The sequence below is a fragment of the Channa argus genome, chromosome 20, assembly GCF_033026475.1.
Source record: "Channa argus isolate prfri chromosome 20, Channa argus male v1.0, whole genome shotgun sequence".
Taxonomy (NCBI): Eukaryota; Metazoa; Chordata; class Actinopteri; order Anabantiformes; family Channidae; genus Channa; species Channa argus.
This window is the reverse complement of record NC_090216.1, coordinates 5552056-5576014: the sequence shown is the minus strand read 5'-3', so window position 1 is coordinate 5576014 and position 23959 is coordinate 5552056. Positions and strand designations below refer to the sequence as shown.

The 23959-nt window shown below is 42.5% G+C and overlaps 3 protein-coding genes across 5 annotated transcripts in view; all 3 read right to left on the bottom strand.

The window, feature by feature from the left end:
• Positions 1-9068: 9068 nt before the first annotated feature.
• On the bottom strand, positions 9069-14500 carry si:dkey-21e13.3 (uncharacterized protein LOC100150043 homolog). The gene is made up of 5 exons (XM_067488322.1): positions 13752-14500; positions 11998-12105; positions 11227-11349; positions 10954-11079; positions 9069-10842 (listed from the first exon to the last, which is right to left on the bottom strand). The coding sequence occupies exons 1-5, from the start codon at positions 13843-13845 to the stop codon at positions 10370-10372; spliced, it is 924 nt and encodes a 307-aa protein (XP_067344423.1). The 5' UTR covers positions 13846-14500; the 3' UTR covers positions 9069-10369.
• A 144-nt stretch (positions 14501-14644) lies between these two features.
• On the bottom strand, positions 14645-19314 carry si:ch73-127m5.2 (uncharacterized protein LOC561202 homolog). Of its 2 annotated transcripts, none has more exons than XM_067488320.1 (5): positions 19182-19314; positions 17055-17653; positions 16577-16777; positions 16361-16490; positions 14645-16271 (listed from the first exon to the last, which is right to left on the bottom strand). In XM_067488320.1, exons 2-5 carry the CDS (start codon positions 17446-17448, stop codon positions 15818-15820), a joined length of 1179 nt encoding a protein of 392 aa, XP_067344421.1. In that variant the 5' UTR covers positions 17449-17653; positions 19182-19314; the 3' UTR covers positions 14645-15817. The 2 variants fall into 2 exon arrangements, with proteins under 2 accessions (XP_067344421.1, XP_067344422.1); XM_067488321.1 differs by lacking the exon at positions 19182-19314 and adding an exon at positions 17805-19133.
• A 1151-nt stretch (positions 19315-20465) lies between these two features.
• kif19 (kinesin family member 19) overlaps positions 20466-23959 on the bottom strand; it is a 30619-nt gene continuing 27125 nt past the window's right edge. The window contains exons 14-19 of one of the 2 annotated variants that reach the window (XM_067488318.1): positions 23763-23926; positions 23553-23658; positions 22927-23032; positions 22206-22594; positions 21603-21771; positions 20466-21509 (exon numbers count right to left, since the gene is read on the bottom strand). In XM_067488318.1, the coding sequence (XP_067344419.1) occupies positions 21385-21509; positions 21603-21771; positions 22206-22594; positions 22927-23032; positions 23553-23658; positions 23763-23926 (1059 nt within the window). In that variant the 3' untranslated portion in view covers positions 20466-21384. The remainder of the gene's footprint in view (positions 21510-21602; positions 21772-22205; positions 22595-22926; positions 23033-23552; positions 23659-23762; positions 23927-23959) is intronic. The other variant, XM_067488319.1, reaches the window with a different exon arrangement.

Sequence of the window (23959 nt, the reverse complement as noted above, 5' to 3'; positions counted from 1 at the left end):
AGGTCAGAGCACTACCGACTACTGTGATTTTTGATGGTCTGAACAGGAAGCTTCACACTAACCAAACTAAAAGACCCGTTAAAAAGGGGAAAGCAAGGTCTTGTATCAGTGTTCATACACAGTATGCCGTGAATTTTACACGGAAGTTGCCAGTGGAGACACGACCCAGAGCATGAAGGCTTAATCTGTGATCTTTCTAAAGGAGGGATGCAGACAGAATAAGAGATGAAGAAGTGTGTGTGACATCTTAACAACAATAGGACCAAGGGTGCGAGACGGCCCTCCTGTAAATTACAACTGTGGCAAAAATGATCAGGAGACACCTATTACTGTTTGGCAACATCTAGTAGCTGTGAATGACAAAAGTTTGTTGTAGATGAGACTCAGGTGATTGGATCAGTCACAAAATAAGAAGTAGTTGGAGGTTGTTGTAACCAGTCATATAACATATTATGTGACATGTGATGTTAGGGAAGCGTTGGATTTTCAGGCAAACACAATTTTCTTCTAATCATATCAAGCTTCATTTAGTGCCCACATGTAAGGCTCAGATTTAAAAAGTAGCTATAATTGGTTTGTAAATTCAACTACACCCCGGACATTCATCGTCATCAAATCCTCAGCCACCTGCAGATACAGTGAATTTGTCCGCACTCACGCGTTGTTGTGCACTGTACTGCTACTCTGACAGACCAAGGTCACTTTGTGCTTCTGTGTGAGCGCCACTGTTGAACGTGTTGCACTTCAAACAACGCATCAAAGCAAACAACGTTCCTCTGTATTTGGTGTCCGAAGAGCTGCTTTTATTGGCTGAGGACAAACAGGAGCAATGGCCAACAATGTACTGCCTGTGTTTTTCTTTACTGAACATACAGAGAGACGAGGATCAGCGTTTTGGTGTGGACACAAAGTCCCGACAGAACACATAGAGGGGAATATGACAGCAATATATTTAGAATTGCTTTCCATAAAAGAGACATGGGTTCTGATCATGTATGTTTATTATGGCAGGTAACACTGTTCGGCCATATGCAACACGTTGGTTTAGCAGTGAATAACACATTGATGCATCAAGATTGATTTCATTTCGTCCCCAATTGTATCGGCAGAAGCATAAAAGCATATCTATGTCAACTATACAGTGTATAGTGGTTCTACAGTGGACTGTATTTGGCTGAGGTGGACGGATGAATGAAGGGAGACCAATTGAGAAGAAAGGGCATAAAAGAAAATGAGGATAAATGCAGCCACATAGTGTGTGGGTACAAACATGTAATGTAACATATGCACAAACTGATGCACACATGAACGAGCCTGTCCCATCCCTTAGCCGACCATCAATCATCGCCGACACGGTGTTCACCACAACAGCTCTGGTGGGTGTATCTATATGGAGAAGAGCTCAATTTATCCACAGCCACAATGCATTCACATGTGTAAGTACATGCACACACGCATGCCTCCCCTCATGCGCTATTGTGTTTTTCCCAAGTGTTGTGCAGCTGTCTGTCTTCCTTTGAGGGGGAAATACATTCACAGCCTCACTACTCTGTCTGACTGCTGCAGTTTAAATGGAATTCACCTCCCAGGGACACATCAGTACCAGAATTTAGGTTTTATCTACACATTTTGGGTTTTTTAAATCTCAAAAACCCATAAATAAGGGTAAAATACATTTTGAATAAAGTTTTTAAATGAAACGCCCTGTTGTGAGTGATCTTTAGTGTGTGTAGCTCTGGTCAGTGCATCTGAATTTATATGCAGCCAATAATGAGCTTCTTTCATGTGGTGCTTTGTGGCCCTGAGTGCAGTTTTTGTGCATTGACACCAGATCAAAAATTCCTGTTGTTGAGGAATTAGGCTCACAAATGAATTCCAAACCAAATTAGCTATAAAACTGAAATCAAGCTTGAGGCTTTTGTGCTTAGTCGAGCCCCATACATAAAACAGTTGCCTTTCAGTGTTGGTCAATACATATCTGATCTGCCAAAGATAAAGCTTAAAGAAGCTACAAAGGTTTTTAAAACACGATGAAAACCATGTGTGTATTGGTAACATTTTGTAAACTACCCTTTGAAAATAATCGACGAGCTGGCAAATCAATGCTCTACTACCCCCAAAAACTGTTAAAACCCACACTATTATCACAGAGTGTGACCTTTTCTGTCACCTTTGCACCGACTGCGAATGCGTAATTCTGTTAGAATGCTTTTCTAAAAAGCAATGGGCCAGTCCAGTCCATCAGACTCTCCCTGTGGAACTGTTGAGCTTGTTCTTTCACTTTGGTATTTAGTCAACCTTGAAACTTCCCTTTTCAGAAATTACTATTGTTTTTACACTTTTCTCTTATTGCCTGCCATTTCAAGAGCTGGCAAAGCAACAGTTGTTTGTACGTACTGTAAAAGAGACCTGCCATTGCAGCTTTGTGCTCCTCATCAAGCTTGTCAGGCCTTTAAAAGCCATTTCACTATTTTGAGGAAAAAGCTGAGAGAAGCTCAGCATTGTGCAACTGTGCTCTGACACAGTGTGAGTAACAGTGAAACGGAACCAGTTTGTCTTCATTGTGTCAGAAGATGTCAGAAGGAGAATAACACAGCAGTACAGCAGAGTGTGGTGTACTCAACAAAACACAGAACACCCCAGAACTACAGCTACCGGAAAATGGCCCAGAAAATCTGCACTAAAAATGCAAGTTTCATTATGTGCCGCCTGCCTCTTTAACCTGACACACGGTCTCTATCCATGTCAAATTTTCCCTTTTGGATGCACGAACAGCAATTTTTATACCTATTCTACTGTACTAGCTGAAGGGGCAGAGTTTGTTACAGCTTATTAAAGCACAAATACACTCCCCGACACCAAGGTCAGGCCTCATCCCGCCTATTAAAATTCACTTTTCAACCACTGATAGCAATGCTAATGACCACATGAGAAGAGAGGCTCTTTAATCAATGGGAATATTCCTCTCATGCATCCCCCTGTTTCAGGAGAAGAGGGGCCACTCTTCATTTGCAGGGTGACGGCTGTGTTGCAGGGGGTGTCCCTGCCGGCAGGAGATGACGGCTGCAGAGAGGCGGTGGAGTGACTGACGACTCCGAGATAGTCCGTCTGTCAGACAGAGTGATGGCCGGGAGACACTCGTTGACAGATCAGGCGAGACTAGAAGAAATAAGAGGAGAGGAGGAGGAAGACGAGGAGGAGCCTGGCAGCTTTGTCTTTCAGTCTGGGGAGATTCGGGAGGTGTGGACAGCAGGAAAGAAAAAAAAAAGAAAAAGAAAAAAAATCCAAAGCAATCACTGGTGTTGCTTGGATAATCAGAAGGCACCAACACTTGTTGGTGTTTTAAGAGGGATCAAAGACCAAATATGTGCTCCATTAAACACTATTAAGATTCCGTAAGATTCATCCGTTCAGTAATATCAAAGACTGTCTCCAGCCGACGTGAAAGCTCTCACCCTGGGCAGACATGATGAACAGCCTAATCAGACAAGTCTGCAATCAGTGGAGTATCTTAATTAGGCTTGGAAGGTTGCTGAAGAGCCTCGATCTGTCTAGCAGACACTTTCTGACTGGGAGTAGAGAGATAGGCTGCTGCACATACGCGTTCATCCACAACTTTATTGAACCCTTTGTCACTTACGTTCAAATTGTCTCATGCTTTTTTATTTTTGCTAGCTGTGTGTCCAGCAGAGGAAGAAGAAATTGTTTTTGGGTGAAATGCATAGAACATAGTGCCCTAATTACCTTAGTGCAGCACTTCTTAATCCTGACCCTCAAGGGTCCCTGCTCTGCTTGTTTTCCACCAGTAAAACCCATTGCTGATTACCTGCATCAGGTGTTCACCCTCATCTGAGATGGTACCTCAGAAGTGAAGTGAATTGGTGTCTTCCAACTTCTGACTGACTAAACACACCTGATTTAGGTAATCGGCAGTGGGTAGTTGGAAGACAAGGAGAGCAGGGGTCCTTCAGGACCAGGATTGAGAGCCACTGCCTCAGTGATCGCTGACCTTTATTCTGGCTCAATCAGTGGATCAAACTTTTTTGTTTTCATTGAAAATACATCATACTAAATTTGTACCAACATAAATGGCTCTCCACAGTGTGGATTGCCATGAAATTTGGTACAGGTGCCCTCTGAATGGCTTGTTATAATTATGGCAATACATTTATTCTTCATTTTCTTGTCCCATAACCTTTTACAGCAACAGAAAACTCAACTGTACACAGCAGTTGTAAAACGTGAGAACAGCGATTTGCCCTGTTTTCTTTCTGGCACAGGCCACAAAAGTGATAGAAGGTTATTATCATGTATGTGTATGTTTACAGAATGTAATATAACGTCACTCACAATGCGTAATATAGTGACACAGGCTAGATGGGCCACATGGGTGGGTTTCATCTATCCTGCAGCCGTGGGCCACACAGGCCTGCTTTACGCTCTTGGTTAAACATCAGTTGCCTTTATGATAGTCTTAAAAGTGGAAAGTCTACTTTATTTCTCTACACGCTAGATCTATGTGTAAGAGCATAGTACGAATCATTTCATATCTCATATTGTATTCCATTTTCTCCATTTTTACAAAGCAAATTGTCCAATTTGCTCCAGACCAAATTTGAACTTGAACTGCAGAAAAGTTAAATACATTTGCATATTCTTAGCAGCAGAGCAGTCAGTCATCCCAGTGCCAGGCGCAGTGTTTCTCCTCAGGTCACATGTGGTCTCCACTCTCAGGTTTTCCTCCTCCTCTGGGCCTAACATATCCAGGACCAGGAGCAGCACTGAGACACATATTAGCATAAACCTTTCCTCATCGCTGCTTCACTTGCTTCGTCTGCCCTTCTCACATTCACTGACTCTTTCCTCTACGCTTAAAACTAATTGGCCTTCATTGTGTTTCTTTTTCCTGTTTGGACTAAATACTTGTGAGTTTGAGTCTTACTTCAGCATCACTCTACTGTATGTCAAAGACGCTTCAGCTTTAACAAAACAGAGTTTGCTTTGTGTGTTTAAGTGCCTTGGGCTCGAACTCTAAATTCTCTGTGAGCCATAAACCTTGATTCTTCTAAAACAGACGTGTCTTAGCTCAGGTGTGTGCATCTTGGCATGTGCTGCTGGTTTCCAACACATTGGTTGCTTTTGTGAACTGTTTGTGTATTTGGAACTTTTCATCCTGTTTGCGTTTAAGTCCCAAAGCTAGAGTTTTGTCTCAGGTAGGGCCTGTCAAATGAGCTGCCATCATTTTGAAGGAAAGTGATATCCATGCTTACTAACACTGTCATCTTTATTCAGCCGAATGACACAAACTGCACTGTACACCCCCAGGCTGAGGAAACAGTGAGGTAAGACTTCCACTGAAACACGCACAGAAAGTGCAAAAATGAGATGAAACACAAAATTGTATAAGGAGGAAACACGAAGGAGGGTGAAAAGTTTGATGTTTTTGTCAAAGTCAGCCCTCTGAACTGCGGCTCATCTGATTCATTTCTCATATTGCTTTACACACACACACACGCTTTCTTAATGCTTTACAGGTTAGCATTGATTGAAAGAACTGGAGTCTCAGTGATAATCAGCTCTTAAATCTCTTTCTCAAGATTTATAGTCTAATAGTCTGAAGTACACAATCAAGCAGTCCCCTCCCTGTCCCCTCCCCTAATTGACTTCCTGGTGTTTCTTCCCATGGTGATAATCTCCAATCAACCATCTGCCATGTCATCTCTGAGCGCCACAACTCTGCCCTTCACTCTGTCCCTTCGCCATGTTCCCACTTTCCCCCGCTGATAATGTCAAAATGCAAAATCCTCTCAAAACAACCATTAAGCGAAAACGTTGTGCATAAGAAAAAAAGGCCACTATTAGCTGAGCGCTGTCCGCTACATTTTTCCGATTAGGTGTGTGTGTGTGTGTGTGTGTGTGGAAGGAAAGGCCCTCCTGTGATGGACATAATAGGCCAGGACAGATGGCCTACCCACCCGCCAGCCCACCACCATGCACACACATTGCCATGCACATACACACGCCTGAAGCACAGCCTCACTGTTTGGTCGAGGTTGTTGTTGCCTGTTCCAGTACTAGCCTTATTCTGTCGCTCAGAGCAGCAGGAGAGAGTTACATCTGTGCCGCGTTTGCTTGTGATGTCTGTACAGAAATAGAAGTGAAGGAGGCGGCGTTTGAACCGACCATTCAGCTCCCTGACATCTCTGGGTAAAAATAAGCTGTCTGGGACGTGGTGAGCTCTTTGGTGTTGAGTTTAACATCTGCTTGTCATAACCCAGCGCAGCTCGATACCATGACGGGGCGTCCACAGGTGTGTCAGCGGTCAGGGGAGAGAAAAGTTTCCCCTTTTTTCATCGATGTCAATGTTTGGAACTTGAGTTCAGCTTCATTTTACTTTAAATATTGAAAAGGCTGATAGAGCAGAGGAATAACAAAGTATCAAAGGAAAACATCACCTTTTGGTGGTGGTTAGAGTCAAAGAGCAATCAGCAGAGATCACCATATATTTGCCTCCCATTAGGAAAAGCAGTGTTGTTGTTTGTCATGCAAAAAGTCCTTGAAGTTACTATATTTGCTTAATGAACCCAAGCAACAAGTCCTCCGACCTCAGCAATGGTCCCTGCCTTCTCATATACAACCCAGAAAATGGTGCCCCCACATAGCAAGGCAGGCATCTAATGTGCAAACACCTTTCCTCATGATGGCACTAATTATTCCAGAATTTTAGAGACAAATGACAATTTGTAAATGTGGCAGTAACATATGTCCTCATTAATCCATTGTTGTTTCCTCGTCGATGGACCAGGTCTGTTTTTTTAAAGGAGCTATAAGGTCTAAGATTGTCACCCAGGGTGAGTTAAAAGAATGAACCATTTCATCAGTGCAGGTACAATCAAGGATGGCATGTCAAAATTAAAAAGAGTACAAAACTTAATGGCAACAAGGCTGATTAAAAACACGTAAACACTTGGATTGTGGACAGTCCCCAAACAGTCTATAGTTCACAGCTAAAAACAATAGACTCATGGTCAGATACAGACAAATACAAAATTTTCAGTTCTGATATCCTAAGATGCAGACAAAAAACAAGATCAATAGTGTGACCGCAAATATGAGTTTCACCAGCTGCCTGTTGCTGAAAATTAAGAGAGTTCATCACATTTAAAAATGATGTGGCTATTGTGACTATTAGAAGAGTTGCCAGTGTGAATTTTGAAATCACCACAAAGAACAACTCTATCATACTTTAAAATAAGACAGGATAAAAAAGACATTTTCAACAAAAAGGAAATAGCATTTCCAGGGGGGTGATAAAAAAAAAAAACACAGCAAATAAAACTTTGGTACCCCAACTGTTTGCCTTTAAAGAATTTCCTCTGGTGTCAAACTCTGATCTCATGTGGGAAAGTTCTCTGCTTTGCTGAACTATGTTCACTGCAGCTGCTGTGGTAATATATTTATGTTGGTCATTTCTGCCTGTTTGTACGAATGACCTACAAGTCATATTTAACAAGAGGCTGCTTTTGTCAATTTTAAGTGACTTGGTACGGTCAGTTCAAATTGTACAGTATTCTTCTCTTAGGTCAGGGCCTTGAAGGACCAGTATCTAATACAGTCACAAAAGGAATGATTTTGTAACACTTGTGCTGATTCTGTGCTCATGTTGTCATTGACCTGTTACAGAGGTCGATAGGCGAGACTTTCGGTTTCCCTGCAAATGTGCCAGCATGTCAAAGGGTTAGACTTGGGGGGGGGGGGGTCTGTTGTGTTACCCGGTTGACAATTAGACCTAAAAAAAAACAAGAACAATGCCCCGGATAATCTATCAAGTGAGGAAGAACAAATAACTGCATGGTTTGTGTCCCTTAACTGCATATAGACGTGTTTGTGTATCTGTGTGTGAAATTACAGCATTATATCCTATTTGTGTGTCTAAATTTGCTATTACTTTTTGGTCGCTTTTTCATGTCAAATGAAAAAGTGTGTGCTTTGAGTCAACAAGATGGATTGTTGGTGTCTATTGCGGTGGAATGCAACGAGCAAAGAGTAACCGAGGCTGCAATAAAGAAATGACGAAAGCAGTAATTAGTCTCAGCACTATGAAATCCTAATGCAATTACATGGATATGTTTCCTCAGAAAACAACAAGAGGATTAATGTTTAAATGACTCATTTGCAAAGAAGCAATAAAACAGTCTTCATCCACGTTATCTGCATTTGAGGCCTTATCATGCATTATTAATATGTTTTATATTGAAAGTAATATATGCACGTCTTGCGCATCGTCTATTACACAGCGGAAATGGAGCTATTGATTAAACACTTCATGTAAAATATATGAATGAACCACACAGTAGCCACAGTCGCCACACAGCACAAGAAACTTTGCTCATGTCCTCTGGAGCAACTTCCTGCCAGCATTACCCAGCAGTCTTTCAGTTATGATCATCCGTTGTTTTTGTTCAGTTTAATGGTCACATGACAAAAGACACAGCATGCGTGCACGTGCCAAAGATGCCTGTTGTTCAGTTAAAGTATTACATGCAGCTATGTGTCCTGGCTCAGTGCTCTGACTTTTGGCGTGCGGTTGAATTCTTAAGGGGGTCTATCCGAGCCGAGCACTCTTTTTAACTCCGCCACTTCAATCCAATGATAATACCACATACTCAATTCAGTTCAAATGTTGGTACAGACATTCACGTCCTCCAAAATATAGCAGGAAACCTTAAGGTCATAAGCAACAGTTATTGCTAAAACCTTCTCGTCTAAGACTCTTCTAAGGATCAATCCGTGTTGCAGCTCCTGTACTTTTTTCCTTATCACTTCATTATCCAGGTAGCTGCAAATAACATTAGTCCTTGTCGTTCTGTAAAACGACAGCAAGATAGTAGCATTTTTTAAGAAGACGTTAGACAATCACATCAGTAAAATATTGAACTTTAATTAATGTACTACAAATTAAGCAAAGTGACCGAAGTAATGAATGGTGTGATTTTCAGCTACCGTTTTTCTTTGGATAAAAAGAACGAGGTGACATCGTGCAGCAGATCCACTAGGATTTTTACTACATAGTTAGATTAACCTGGAGAAGCCTTCAGCTGCAAGTGTTGTTACTTTCTGGGTAGTATAGGTGTATTTTGGATATTTTAGATGGATTACTCTATAACCTCGGCTAATAGTATTTTTGATTATCTTTAACAAATGCTCAGTGATCCAGTTTCCCACTGCCGGACAATCAAGTTAGTCAAGAATAGGCCTGTGTGCCTCTTGACTACCTGTAAATAATTCCAAAGCCTCATCTCTATCACATCAAATATTTAAGTGCCCCCCAGAGTAATAAAGCAAGGATTGATTAGAGGATGTGGCCCTGCCTTCGGACGCCTCAGGCAGGATTGAACAAATAAAAGAGCAAAGGGAGAAAGTTTGAGAGTGGGTACACTGGTGTCTAAATAATAACAGTAAGCAATGGAGTGAAAAGTGCCAACACACCTGTCTGATTGCACATCCCTGAGGGTATTCTCACGTTTACAGAGATGTAATTGGTTTACTTCCCCTGGTGGATGGTGAAGTGTTAGTAGAAGTGTTGAAGTTAAATCCTTTAAATACAAATGTCAACACAAATTCCCAAAGTTCAAAGACGACAAAGATTTCTACAAAGCACACGCCTGCCATCTAGTGTTTACCTCTGGCATTTATACGTTTGATACCGTGCCATCCACTGATGAAAGGCAAGTGGCATTTTGTCAAGTAAACACACGATTAGGAGGCCAACTGCCCGTGTTCAGCTTTCATTGGTCCTGGAGGCTACAACCCATTTGACTTCAGTACGAGGTTTCCAGGATGATTGGTTTGTGGGTGGATGTTGAGACTCATGCTACCAACCTGGGTAATGTAGCTTTAGGGTAGGTGACCTAGGGGATCCAGAATGAATAAAACACATATGCAAAAAGGATTCAGGGGATTCAACATTCAAGTAGGTGCATTATACACACACAGTATCACTCAGAGGTGTTTATTATTTGTTGATATGCAAATACTGAGAAATGTACAGGGCAAATGCAACCGTTAGGACGTATCATTCACTTTTAAGGTTTTCATGTTTAGAGACTGTACATCATTTCCATCTCCTTTATCCCCAATTCAGTAAATGCACAGAAACAGTGCTTTGTGACAAAATGAGAAGTTGTGAATCGGACACTCGTCTCCACTTAATAGTCCTCTTCTACCTGTCCAACATCTAAGATTGGCAGTTTGAGAATGTCCAAGTGTGTCAACGACCCCCCGATGTTCTCATGCGTGTCAATAATTGGTACAGTAACATTTTGAAGGTCACTGTGACCTGTAAGCGTTTTGTAAATGTTTTCAGGCATCAGAGGAAAGTGTGAAACACACGAGTCTTAAGACTTTTGGTTCGAGGAACATTCTTAGTTGAGAACTTGATCACCTTGTACAGATTCGAACAGCTTCCCAGACTGGAGAAGGGGAACCAACGAGCAGTCCGTTTGTTCCCGTGGAGGTGCCAGAATGAGGAGGAGCAGCGCTGGAAAACCTCGATGTTGACTGCGTATTGACCTGGTCCCCACTGAGACACGCGCACCAGAGTCACAGAGGAGGCAAAGCCACAGGTGTGAGGAGAGACACCGTGGAACACGGACTCCCCCGGCCTCACGGACACACCCCTCTCCCAAACCATCCCTGCCTCTTCTGCCACTCCCATACCACTGAGGTTACACAGGGCTTGGAGGCACACGTCCTCCAGAGCCTCCTTTTGTGGAAAACGAAGCAGGATGGCAACCAGACGTGGCACTGCACCTCGACGCAGTAACAGGTCCTGCTGTTTAGCTGAAGAAGACAGAAAAACAAGATTACTCGCTGCTCACAGCAGTGAAAATCAAATCCAGCCCCGTATCCTTTTTAAAAGCCGTCAGGAGATGGTTGGTTTCTTTTACTTACAGCTGTCATAGGACATTCGTGAGATAGCCCTTGCAGCGTAAAGAAGCAGTTCTTGGTCTGAACTCGTCAGCACAGACAGCAAAGCCATAACCAAGCCTGCGTCACCAAAACCTTTACGAACCACAGCTGACGGGAAGTAAAAAAAATACTTCATTAAATGAACATAAAGCTACAATGATACAGAATAAAGACAGGAAAAGGTCTTTGAAAGCACCACAGAACCTGATCTCACAGACTTACAGTTAATGCAGTGTATCTGTATCATTAACTCACATTCATTGGCGAGCGCAGCCACTAGTTTTGCAGTCAGCACAGTGAGCGGCCCTCTGTGCCTCAGAGACAGGGCCAGGATTGGCAGGATCCCACTGATCACTACTTGCTCAGCAGCACCTTTCTCTGGACACAGGTAGAATCAAATTATTTTTCACAGCACTTGATAAGAAACATTACACATTACAATCAGTTTTTGAACGCCCCAAAAAATGTGGTTCAAAAGTATAAATTGCATGAAGGTAATGTGTGAAGTTGTCCTCTATTTGAACAGATGGGACTGAACTGAATCGAGTGTTTTCCATCTTTACTCCGTGCTTGATCTCTTTGACCCTTCTTTACTTCTTCTCTATCCCCCATTGCTGTCGTGCTAGAGGAGACAAATACAGCTTAACGTCTACCAGGGATTTAAGACTGTCATACACCTGATCCCCTTACATCCTCCCAACCCTCAGCTCCCCGTCCCTCACCGATGGTTTTAGTATTCAGGATGGAGAGCTTTTATGATATATACTGTCTTTATGTATGTGCTTACAACAACACATAAATATGTACATTGCATGTAACAGAATTGTAAATATTTGCAATTCACATCACTGTGACACAATAAATCACTCTCATTATGTGATTACATAACAAATATTGGCATTTTTGATGATACGTTGTGATATAATAATGCTGCTGAGCTATGTTACTGGGGGTTGCGAGGCCCCAGATAAATTCCAATTATATATGAGATGTCGTAGAAGCGTAAAAGGGTGTAAACGAACTCACTCTTCTCCTCAATGTTAGTCAGAACTGTGTTCAGATGTGGTTTAAGTTCATCTTCAATCAGTTCCAAACCGAGCACTCTGATGGCACCCAGTGCATTGTTCAGGTGATCTGTGGGGGAATAGGCGGGAGTTTACAAAATAGGGCTCAAATACAAGGCACGGGTACTGTGTAACGCTAGGGTTGCTCGTGAAATAAGGCGACGCCACGATATGAAAAACACAAACAAGAAAATACTCGAAAAAGAGTGCAACTGAAACAGTGGGCGCAAAGTAAGCTTTGCCCGTCGTTGTAAAACACTCAGATGCCACATTTGTTAAACGAACGACACTTTTGGTGGCTCTGGAGGAAGCGATAGGGCTTCAGCAAACAGTTTAGTACTGAGGGCGACAGGAATGCGTGTCCCAAAATGTCTCAGCAATCCATCCGCAAACCAAAAGTGTTTGCTGGAGATACAGATCATGATGCTGCTAGCAGAAACGTCAGGGATCAGCGATGTCAGTAGCCTATGCTTCATGGCCTGGTCAACAACTGTACCAAGTTTTATGGCACTTAACTTAACAGCTGTACATTTTATTCAGGATTAAAGTGGTGGAATGACTGGCCAACAGATCAATACCGCAATCTCTACACCTACACCCACCCTGTGCTTTTGTATTTAGTTACCCGTTTATCTCAAGTGCATGATCAAACTATAACTACTATATTTGACCTGTCACCCACGCCATTAAAGGCATTTCCAGAAACAGTCTGGAATAGAGTGACAGCTCCACAAAGGTCTGCGAGCTACTGCCTGCAACCATGTCCTGCTGCTGAGGTTGCTGACTCGATTTGCTTCATGGTCAAGGACACCTAAACATTAAACACTGATATTCCCAAGTGGTCTGTGCAAACATAAAGAGACGACCCCAGTTCTCGTTTTTAGTGGTCGTTCAGTTCACTCGTACAGAGGCAGACGGCAGGATTATTAGTCCTCACCTCTGCCAACATACAGTGAGACTATAACTAGAGAAATAAGCACACAGAGTCATAGGAAGCTTAAAGGACCATAGCAGCAGTTTTGTATGTTTTAGCCCAGTTTCAACAAACCTGTGTACATCACACACCACTAACAACATAATTGCATCAATCACGTTCTTCTAAATAAGGAGTGTTAGTAAGTGTTTCAGTTTGGAATAACTTTACTGTTATGTGTCTTAACTATTAGTTTATAAAGCAAATAATTTGGGGATGTGTGCTGGGTGTCATTGTGTTCTACTCATTTGGACACGATATACATAATAGAACATTTTATATTCACTGTAAGAGCGGAAAGCACTCTGGGGGGCTACAGGAGTTTCACTATTTAAAGAAATGAACCCAAGACAAAGGTTATCATGGTACCATCATTTCAAAGTACTCACCATTTGCTTTAAAAGAGTTTGGCAAAAATATGCGAGTGGCTCTTTTCATGAAAAGATCACTAGTTTGAACAAGGTTTGAAAATGCAGCTCTTCCACCAACGACTACGACCTAGAAGCTTTAGGGAGTTAAAGGAGACATTACCTTGTCTAATTAAACTACAATGACCATCTGCATTAAAAACGGCCCAATTCGTGAGTGGGAAGCACGAGCATGGCAAAATATTCGTGTGCACCTAAAATCAATACATATAATCATTACAACCAAATCATGTCACACTTGTTGTCAAGATCCCACAACTACAGACCCAACACACTTCACACTGTAAACATAAGCCGCAATACTGTTCAACTCACCATTAGGTGTGTGTGGTTGCAGTCGACTGGATCTGTGTTTGTTCCTGTGGGAATTCGTGTAAGTGTACATAAGTGGCACTTTAGTGTGTCCCATTCTGCTTCGTCCTACTGCCCTTGGACAGCTGTTGCTTAACCTTTTTCAGGTTTACAACTTCATTCAAAATGCTCAGAATGTTTAATAGTTAAATCTCCTTTCGAGTCATTAGCTTGAGCAAAACTATTTCAACCTACGCTGCATACTACTTTACGCACGCTGCTGCACTCCAAGGCCATCTTCATCATCCCATTATTGTTTTGTGCTAAAAAAAAAAAAAATCTGTTTTTTTAAGATGCCTGTCTGTTGTCTTCATACTCCAGCTGGCTCTCTGTCCTATCTCCGGGTTAACACAGTTCAAATCCTCACTAAAGCTGTTCTCTCTCTCCCCCTCCCTGTTTATGTGTGTAAGGTATTAGCACTTGGCTAAGTCTGCTGAGTGTATTCCTACCACCTTAAAATCTCCACCAATGCCTTTCAGCTTCTGGAACATCAGAGTGAAAACAAAACAAATGTGTATGCATCTGTCATCTAGCATCATTCCCAGAATGCAAAAGGCCGTCGTTAACCTAATCCATGTACATTTTATTCAGAGTTTGAATTTCTACTGACTTTAACTGGAAAATAAATATGAAACTAATCTATTTATGAATAGACTTGGAGTGAACCTGTTTCATTCATCACATCCCAATGGTATTGTCAAAGTAGTTATGAAAATTAAATCTTGTTATTTTATTCAACTATTCAAGTTCTAGTAAAACACTTATATTTACTACATTTCAGTACATAACAAATCTAAAGTATAAACACAACAGGTAAGACATGTCACCAGGAAAGAAATATACTGTATGTACTTAAAACATAAAATGAGAAAAGAATACATGATTTGCATACATACAAAACATACAAAACCTGCTACTGAAAAAAGATCCACTTAAAAGGACTAGTTCAATGTTTTGGGAAATCATTTTTTTAGCCAAATGAGAATCGATACCACTGTCCTACAGTAATTGTATTGTGAACATTTTGCAGCACCTCATCATAGAGGTTGAAAGGAAGAGGGATACAACTAATCTGACTCTGTCCAAAGCACACACATACACAAAGAAATCAACACACTCAACATTCTCTTCATTTGCTTGGATCAATTGCTGCTGCGAAAGGAGAAGCAGTAAATTCAGTCTGGTTAAGGCAGGTCATGGCGTTTTGATATGATCTTTATGACCTACAACTTTACTGTTTCGCTTTAGTTTCAAAGCTGTCGTCAGCGCTTTTGTCCAAAAAGCTCAGATAAACCTGTACTAGCTACCATCCAGCTGCAGACAATGTTAGCGGGCAACATAATAGTGAGCATAGTGGGGCACTGGGCAGCTGGAGAGACTAAAATAGGAGGCCTGTGCATCTTTGAGCCTCCAGTTAGAATAAAAATGCATCATATGATCACATGAATGTGAAAGGTGGTTTATCGCTTTCTTAATGCGACCAGGATCGTTTTAACCATACAAACACTTGATCTGGTCATTTCCATATCCTGTCTGTGCATTTTTGCCCCTACAATTAGTGACACGATCATTTAAATGATGATATGATTTAAGTTGCCAAAACATGCCGGACTGTTTAAGGCGCATTCATTGGAGGAGAAAGCAAGAATGTCTTGTGTGCAGCCGATTGCATCACACTTCCACCCGCACTAGTCATGGCTGCCTTGAACCCTGCCTGAGCATGGTTTGCTGTACCGTGCCTGAGCACAACATGGTGCAATCCCATTAGTCAAACAAACTGCAGCTTGGCCACGTAGTGAGCTCTGGCACGGCACAGATTGTCTACTGTGTGTAAGATCTTAAACAGAGCCAGACTAGCTGCTTCCCCTGTTTACAGCAGCAGAGGTCTGCAGATACATATTTATCATACAGGCATGACAGTGTTACCCATGTTTAAATAGTGTATTCCCCAGAATGACAGTCTATTGCATTACCAAGAACTCAGAGATATGACATTGTACATACTGTAGATGTTGAGCTGACCATGATTTTCAGAGATCTTTGGAAAGAGACACATACCGACCGGTAACCAGGGTCAGGACATTGTTTTCAGCATCATCTGGCTTGCACTGCTCTGCCTGGGTTTCCATGGGACCAACAGCTCCAGGCTCCTGCCTTATTTTCTTCCTACCTTTGCCTCGCCCCTTGCCTTTTAAAATGACCTTCCCTTGCTCTTTGATGCCACCTGACCCCTTTGGAGGGAACTCATTGTCAGGTAAACGGATTTTGCGGTGGCGCCTACGGATGCGCCGCATCGGTGGACTCGACTCGACGGGGTCTGATGCCGCTGCGCCTGACAAAATGCGAATCTGCTGCTCTATTACCGTGACAATCATGTCCAATGCAACGTCCAACATTCCTAGTCCGAGGCCATGAGTGACGTTGTCAAATGCACCACTGTTGACTGGGTCTTTGAAACATTTTCTCATATCCTCAAGGTGGTTCCTGAGACAAAAATGACAGCATTATTGCTCTTTTCATTTCTCTTCTATTATAAAAAAATGAAGCCAGGATCAATACAAGGGCATACATACTTAGTTTCAATAATTTTGGACCAGTGTTGAACTGTATTTGTCTCGGGGATGAGCTGCTTAGCCATGTTGCTGTAATCAATATAGTCTTGGGCAAAGTCTTTCATGTCATCACACAAAGCTCTGGTGTCACCTAACAACAAAATTGAAAACAGATTTGAGTCTTCTTCTTCCTCATGCTCTCAAATTTAAATATGCCTCCCCGCACACACGTCTCACCTTCAGTGAGTTTGGAGAATGAGGAGGATACAGAGGTAGTTGTGCTTGGAGTGAGGCCGAGCACGTTTAGTGACTCCAGAAGTGTTTTCTTGCTTGCTGGGCCTCTGCTGACCCGAGTGTATGCTGCCAAGGAGCGCAGGGACATCTTCTCTGGGGACTGCAGGCGCCGCTTAATTTCATCATATGAGATTAAATACTTTCCTAAAATTAGAGCAAGACACAGAGAGGTGAGTGAGTCAGCACCTGGGTATGTTTGTTATTCCACAGCATCTGTCTCCTTCTGTACGGACTATCAAATAAAGCAAATCAAAATCCTCACTTTAATACTTCAAATTATACATTTGCTACTGAGCTAAATTACTACCTGAATGTTTTGCACATAACAAGAAAAGATGAGATACGAGATTGAAGTCTGGTATTTTACCAAGTTGGAAATACCTATTCAAAGGGTGTTAGCTTCAAACAACGAGCCACTTACGAGCCTTAGAGCCTTTCATGTTGGGGTCCAGCAATGATGACACTTCTGCAAATGGCATCTGGGTACTGGACTCGGAAACAGTGCTTGAGTTTAGTGGCGGCTCCTGACTCTGAGACACATTCTCAGTCTGGACTGGGGAAGAAACCTGCATCTGGGGCTGCATGTGAGGTTGTATGGTGTGCATTTCCACCTGGTTTTGTTCCAGCAAAGCCTGGCATTGCAGTTGAGGGAGCACCAGTGTGTTTTCAGATAAACCCTGTAGGTCCATGCCTGCTTGTGCTATGCTGTTAGCTTGTTCTGAGGAAACTTGGAAGATGCCCATAACTGGCTTTACAACAGTGAAAACCATGTTCCCCTGGGCATCCAGACCCAACACCCTAGTAGACTGGTCCATGCCTTTGCTGAAATTTTACCTTCCTAGCTGAAGGATACGGTTCAAGAGGTTTTAATTATCAGATCCGTTTCCCCTAAAAAAGGGGGGAATGTGAACTGACTCTCTAGTCAAGCTAAAACCTCCCAGATTTAGACTTTTAGAAACCGTCACAATCTCGACAACCTGTACAATCAGCTATGGCAGCTCCACAGAAAAGGGTTTCAGTCTGAAAGATATAACAAAAAAAATCCTGGTTAGGGTAATTTGTTGTTTTAGCTATGCAACTAAAATCGTTAAAAAAAATCATATTTAAACTAATTTCATTGTAATTGTAATTACAATGTGTCTTCATTGTATTTCATTGAAGAGTTGCATACATTCAAGGTGAAAGTGAAGATTCGTCTTCAAATGGATGAAATTCCCTTTTTGGACAGACACGTGGTTGTAAATGGGCCAAACATGAGCGGGTTTGATGCAACAGCTGACGTCACTGTTACTAATCTGCCCAAATGTGAAGTTTGTTACACAGATGCCCTACATAGCAAAGGTAGAGAGCTCCTGAAAGTCTGACATCTTTCCACATATTCAGATTTTCTTATGCGATTACATGCATGAATAATATATTAGTTCATACAATAAAGTGAGATTAAGGTATTTCCACTAATTTAAAACATCAGGAAACATTGTCAAACTGTGGCAAACCAAATTTCCCTTGGTGTTTTTATTTTATTTGTAATATTTGGCATACTTAGTGTGGTTAAACAAATCTGAAACAATCAAAACATTTTTCCCTGCATGCTCTTCAACAACCAGCGTGAACCACTAAACATTATAATAATCGTGTGACCACAGAACACTGGTTTGTGAGTAATTTTAAAAATGTACTGGCTCCGGTTTCTTAGCTGTGAATATTTGGTGTGTTTTATTTTTGTGTGTGTGTGTGTGTGTGTGTTCTACAATCATTTCAAATGTATTATTTGCATTTTTTGATTAGCCTGATTAAAGTAATCTTGTCTCACAGCAGTCCTCCTCCAACCCACCCCACACATGGATATATCTGTACATGAACAGTATGATCCCAGTCCTGCTGCTGATGACTAACATCGTCTGGGTCTTGTACTGACAAGGCTTGGTGGGTTTCTTTGCAGAGGTCAGTGCGCAAATCCGATCCAGATGCATTACGCACAGCCTCTTAACGAACAGGACGAAGGAAGGTTGATTAGCATGTTCTAACATTACGAAAGAAAAAAAAGGTTCAGCAACTCTAATGTAAAAATGATTTAACTAATGTGTGTATAAACACGGAGCTTTGCGTCTGCACTTGGTCATGTTGCCAAGAGGAACATTAGTAGTGATGTTAGTGTGTCTCCAAATGTCCACCGGCTCCCACATGTATTTAGCGAGGTGATCGGTGGTGGATGTGCATTTGTGCTGAACTTTCGGGGACGCACACCTCAAACCACTTACTTTCAGACAACACACGTATTCGTCCACAGACAAAATTGTAAACACTTGTGGTAAATTTAGACTTTCGGCTCTTGACCGATAAACCCACTTTTCACGTTTGGCTGCCAACTAACGCCGGGATTTTAACCAACACTGCTTCGTTTATCGTTTAAACATCCAACATGGCTGACCGCCGCGGCGTCCCACAAAACGGGTAAAACTGTTGCCGAAACACTGCGGTGCTCAACGGGACAAACCGAAATTAAGTTCTAACCTTGGGTGCCACTAGTGACGGTTGCCCCACTCACCGAATTGCTTCTGTTTTTTTTTTTTCCTAAAATCGCACTGATCCTAGAACGGTCCGCGTCGAGATCAGCGACATTTTCCCTCCTTCTCTGCTGTGGCTTCGGCGGGTTGCAAATCAGCTGAACGTGCACTACCGCCCGCGAGCCGTAATCCCGCCTCTTAGTGGTCGATGGACAGATCAATCACTCAAAAAGTCGTTTGTCATTTGTCGACACTGGTGTCACTCAAGCAGGGGAGGCGGTATTTCCGACTCAGCCTTATCCAAGCACAATGCGATGAAATACTTGTACTTCATCAAATATTTGCATGTTTTTTTTGTTTGTTAGTTTTATGGGTGTCATCAGCCGTTAGGCCACTTAGACAAAAACTGCAAAGTGTACATGTTCAGGAAAATAAACGTTTTCATTGTTATTGGCTTCTGTTGGCTGAGAGATATGTAAACGAGGTAATTTCATAGATTACCTGGGAGAAGAATATAGGTTATTATGGCCAGCGTTGGATGGCCCTAAATTAAATGTTTTACTATAATGCCCAGAGCAATTATTCAGTGAACTAAGGCCAGTAATCAATATAGGGTCAGGTCATCACATAAGCAGTGATTCATCAATTCATCGAGTTCTGAAACAGGTTCTATTTCAACTATATAATCAACTGGAAATTTAATTGTGTGTTAAGGTAAAGTGTCGATTAAAATAATGTTTTTCAGACATATTCAAATATTATGTCCACGTAGCTCAGTTGGCAAAGGCAGTCGTCCACGGACCGCAGGGTCAGTGGTTCTATCCCTGAAGTGTCTATGGGCAAGACACTGAAGCCCTAAGAGCCCAGTGCAGTGCCGGTCCAAGCCCGGTAGAAATTGGGGAGAGTTGGGTCAGCAAGGGCATCCTGTAAAAAAAAAATGTGCCAAATTAACATGCGGACAATGATCCGCTGTGACCCTGAGCTCACGGGATAAGCTGAAAGGACAGAAGAAAAAATATAAACTTATCTTGTAGGGGAAACACGTGACTTTTCAGTAACCAGGTGCACTTTAGCCTGGATGCTGGATAGTTGTGTCCTAAATGAAGCAACTGTGCACCATCTAGTGGACTTTTTGGAAGGTAACAGATCAGACCAGTGGAGGCATCTTGTTGAATTTGTGCATTTATACACTAAATTCACATTTGCATGGCGTTAAACAATAGTTTTAGTTTCTATAAAGGGTTTTCAAAAAACGTGTCATTGTAAATACTCATACTGAGTTGAACTCTCACAGATAACAAACACAATTTTACATGTTTTACTTAAATTTATTTTGGGTACAAATAAAAAAAATGTACAAAAGAAAGCATAGAAAGTAGTAATTATGAAAATGATGTCATTGACAAAAACAAGAGTAAAGGCAACCCCGTTAAACACGTCGTTAAAAATACAGCCAACTAGTCTTTAAAAAGCTGCTTGTGGTACTAAACATGACATTTAACAGACAAGTTTAGGTTTAAAAAAAGGCATAGACCTGGGGGCCTGTCAGAATACAACATAGTCCAGAAGAGCACAACAATCAAGTTTTATATTACTCAGACATCAGTGTGTCATAAAACTGAAACAACCTCACTACCAAGAAACATTGATGCTAAAACATTTTGACTGCCGGCCATTGCTCCTTATACAGTTTTAACAGAGTTGCTAGTGTAATATTTCTCCTTTCTTTACCATCAGTACTATTACACATCATCATTGTGCGGTTCAGCCCCATAAACAACCCCGACAGCCTGATGCTTTAGTTTCTTCATAAAAAGCACGGAGCGCTACCAAAACACTGTACACTTATAATGCACAAATATTAGTACAGTGTTACATTCATAGTGCACTTGTCACCATCCCCACTTGACAAAAACACAAGTAATTCAGCACGACAGCAAGCTAAAGTGGAAACAGTGGACAAAACAGAACATACACTGTACGTCTAGTGATCTTTGGCGTCTGTAGACCTTCAGGTCTCAGAGCCTGACAGCGCCGTCCCTCAGAGTGTAGCACAGCAAAGCACAGAGAAGACCTGTGTGGAGGAATCCAGCTACTGTCTGGTTAATCTCCATCATACCGACTCACAGTCTGACTTAATGTCAGTCACTGAGGGGGGTTAAGTGTTCATTTAATCAGGCTTTGGGGTGGATGTGCCCTCCAGAGGGTTGTGTTCAAGGTTCAGCTGGTTCGGGTGTTTGGTGCTCAGTGCCTGCGTGTGCGTGCCTGTGTGCCTGTGGTGGCGACATAGAGGAGAGGCTGGGGCTGCCGCAGGTAGGATCCTCGCTTCAGATTACTGATGTGAGACGTGGAGGACTCTGGATTTGAGCCTGTGGAGAGACAGGAATCAACAAAGCTCAATGAAGCAGTCGCTGAGGACGAGGAACATCAATATCTCTCTGATGGCAGTGACAGGTATTTACCAGTTTGCTGGGTGATGTGGTTTGCCCTGATTTTGGCAAGAAGAGGGACTCCTCTGTACTGGGGACGCGGCATCGGAGCCTGGGGTGGACCGTTAACGTGGAGATGGGGGTCTGAGGTGCTGTCCAGAGGGCGGAACCTCTGAGCTGTGGCTGTCTTCGTTTGAGGGACCTGGAAGTGATAGGGAAGAAGAAAAGACCAAACGACCAATTACTAAAGGCGACACATGCAAAAAAGGGTATAAATACAGCCCCATGACATATGGACTGAAGGAGAAGCAATACAGCAATAAATAGAACAAACTAATACACGTTAGTTTGTCTGCAGTTTGTGTCTAAGTGCAAGATATTGATTTAGGACACCAGTGTCAGTTTTTAGCCGTCTGTGTGTAGCTTGATACTAGATTGTATTTAGTGCATGTAATGTTTGTTTCCTGTGGTTTAAATGGGTCAAGTAAATTAGTAATTTGGACATTTGTAATCTTGACTGTTATGAATTTAATGCAGGTTAGACAAAGCAGCAGTGTCTAATGTTAATACAAGAGTGAATAACTGAGACTGTACCTACAGGAATACTGCTCATTCGGCAAAAAGGAAAATGCTTACAGCTTGACCAGTGACCTCAAAAGAGCGCGAGCGCCTCTTCTTGCGGCGAGCCTCAAAGACCACATCTCTTGGAGTTTTGTTCTTTGTGGCAACCTGACGGTTACGAGTCCGCGTCCAGGTTGACGCCACGCCGGGTCCCTCCCCGGTGCTGCTGGATAGGTTATCGTCCGAGGTGGCGTGTCTGAGCTCGGGGCTGGGCTGTCTGCCATGCCGCACTGGCAAGCCTCTAGTGGGCGCATCACTCAGAGAAAGGCTGCTCTTCTGCTTTTTGGAGTCCAGGGGAGAGTGAGGAGGGGCTAATCGCAAGGCATCCAATTCCAGGGCCTTGGAGCGTCGACGGGCCGCTTTTACTACGATGCTCTGGACCCCCTTCAGGATCTGCTGTCGCTCTGTGGAGATCCATGGTTAGTTACTTTTTTCAATAAATGGCTTAGGTCATTTATATAGAAAAACAAAATCAAATATATTACCAACTTCTGCTGCACTATTTTCAAATTAATACATAGGCTTAAGGCTAAAACAGCAATTTAAAGACATGACCTTTGCAATGTGGATTTTGATAAAACAAGTTAGAAATTAAAGGTCGTAATGTCTCTATGCTGAAATGTTTTTGGAAATTCAATTCAGAAAACTGGTTTCACAGCTGAGAGTGCGTCCACCAGCCCTGAGCCCTGGTGCCTTAACCTCCCACTCACCCATGCACTACTACTAAACATCCTACCATTTTGGGTTAGGGGCGTGTCACCTCCAGTCTCGCTGCTCTCAGGTGAGGAGTCCAGGTGGCTGCTGACACTGCTCAGAGCGCTCTCAGGAGCCAGAGGCTGCAGCTGCACACAAGAGACGCACAGTGCCAAATTATGATCAGACATTCACTGTGGTCCTTTGCTTTCAGTCCAGTTCAGGTGGTCAACGTCGACTGTCTGTCTCTAAAATGAACATTTTTATTTTAAATTGGGCCTTCGGGTTCAGGCTCTCATTACTGCTCTTATGTTATCTTGTCTATGATTCACACTCCTGACACATTTGCATAAAGAGGAAATTAGATGGAGGTAATATTACCTCAAGCCTGGAAAAAAATATGTAGTACTGCTGGTTTGCACACTTCAACATGAAAAGCAGAGCAAAAAAGCCTGAATGTAAAAGCGTATGTTAGAGTCTCTTCAATGGTAGCACGTGTGTTGAAAATGAAAATGTACTGCTGGACTAAAATATCTGCGTGAGTTTAAGCCAAACAGGAAGCCGTGCAGCTTCAAGTGAAAAGCAGCACCTGACTGGACTGAAATAGTTCACAGCATGAGACCCCCCTCAGACATAGCCATTGAACCTGCCTATTAGAACTGTTCTCACCTCTCTGTTGCCCTTCCCGTTAATGTGGATGGGAGGCGGCGTCATTACGGCTGAGTTTTTTATATGCCTGGCATGAGGGCTGCTCTTAAAAACTCTGTTATTATCCCTGACAGAGGGGAAGAGAGAACAAAGCTGAGAATCTCATATGAGCCGGTATGTATATGTAGGTACAGTACAGAGACACGCAGGTGGAAAAACGTGAACCCTTACAGCTCCGACTCAGGCAGTATGGGGGGCAAGGTGTTTCTGCGAGTTTTGGCTTGGCCTCGTCTGTTATCAGGGCACATGTTGCGTACACTCTCCTGGTCCGAGTCCATGTCCTGCATGTTGTCACGACCCTGATCCGGCAGGGTGATCTTGGGGAGAGAACCCTCCTAGAAATGAGAGCAGCCTTTTTGTATGTAATC

Excerpts from the sequence above, each read along its gene's own strand:
- si:dkey-21e13.3 (XM_067488322.1), bottom strand. The coding sequence starts at position 13,845 with ATGGGACACACTAAAGTGCCACTTATGTACACTTACACGAATTCCCAC. Across the intron at positions 11,350-11,997 it reads GACTAACATTGAGGAGAAGA|AGAAAGGTGCTGCTGAGCAA; the intron begins GTGAGTTCGTTT and ends ACCTGTGTCCAG. Across the intron at positions 10,843-10,953 it reads ACGAATGTCCTATGACAGCT|CTAAACAGCAGGACCTGTTA; the intron begins GTAAGTAAAAGA and ends TGTCTTCTTCAG.
- si:ch73-127m5.2 (XM_067488320.1), bottom strand. The coding sequence starts at position 17,448 with ATGGACCAGTCTACTAGGGTGTTGGGTCTGGATGCCCAGGGGAACATG. Across the intron at positions 16,778-17,054 it reads CATGAAAGGCTCTAAGGCTC|GAAAGTATTTAATCTCATAT; the intron begins GTAAGTGGCTCG and ends CTCTAATTTTAG. Across the intron at positions 16,491-16,576 it reads ATTCTCCAAACTCACTGAAG|GTGACACCAGAGCTTTGTGT; the intron begins GTGAGACGTGTG and ends TTTTGTTGTTAG.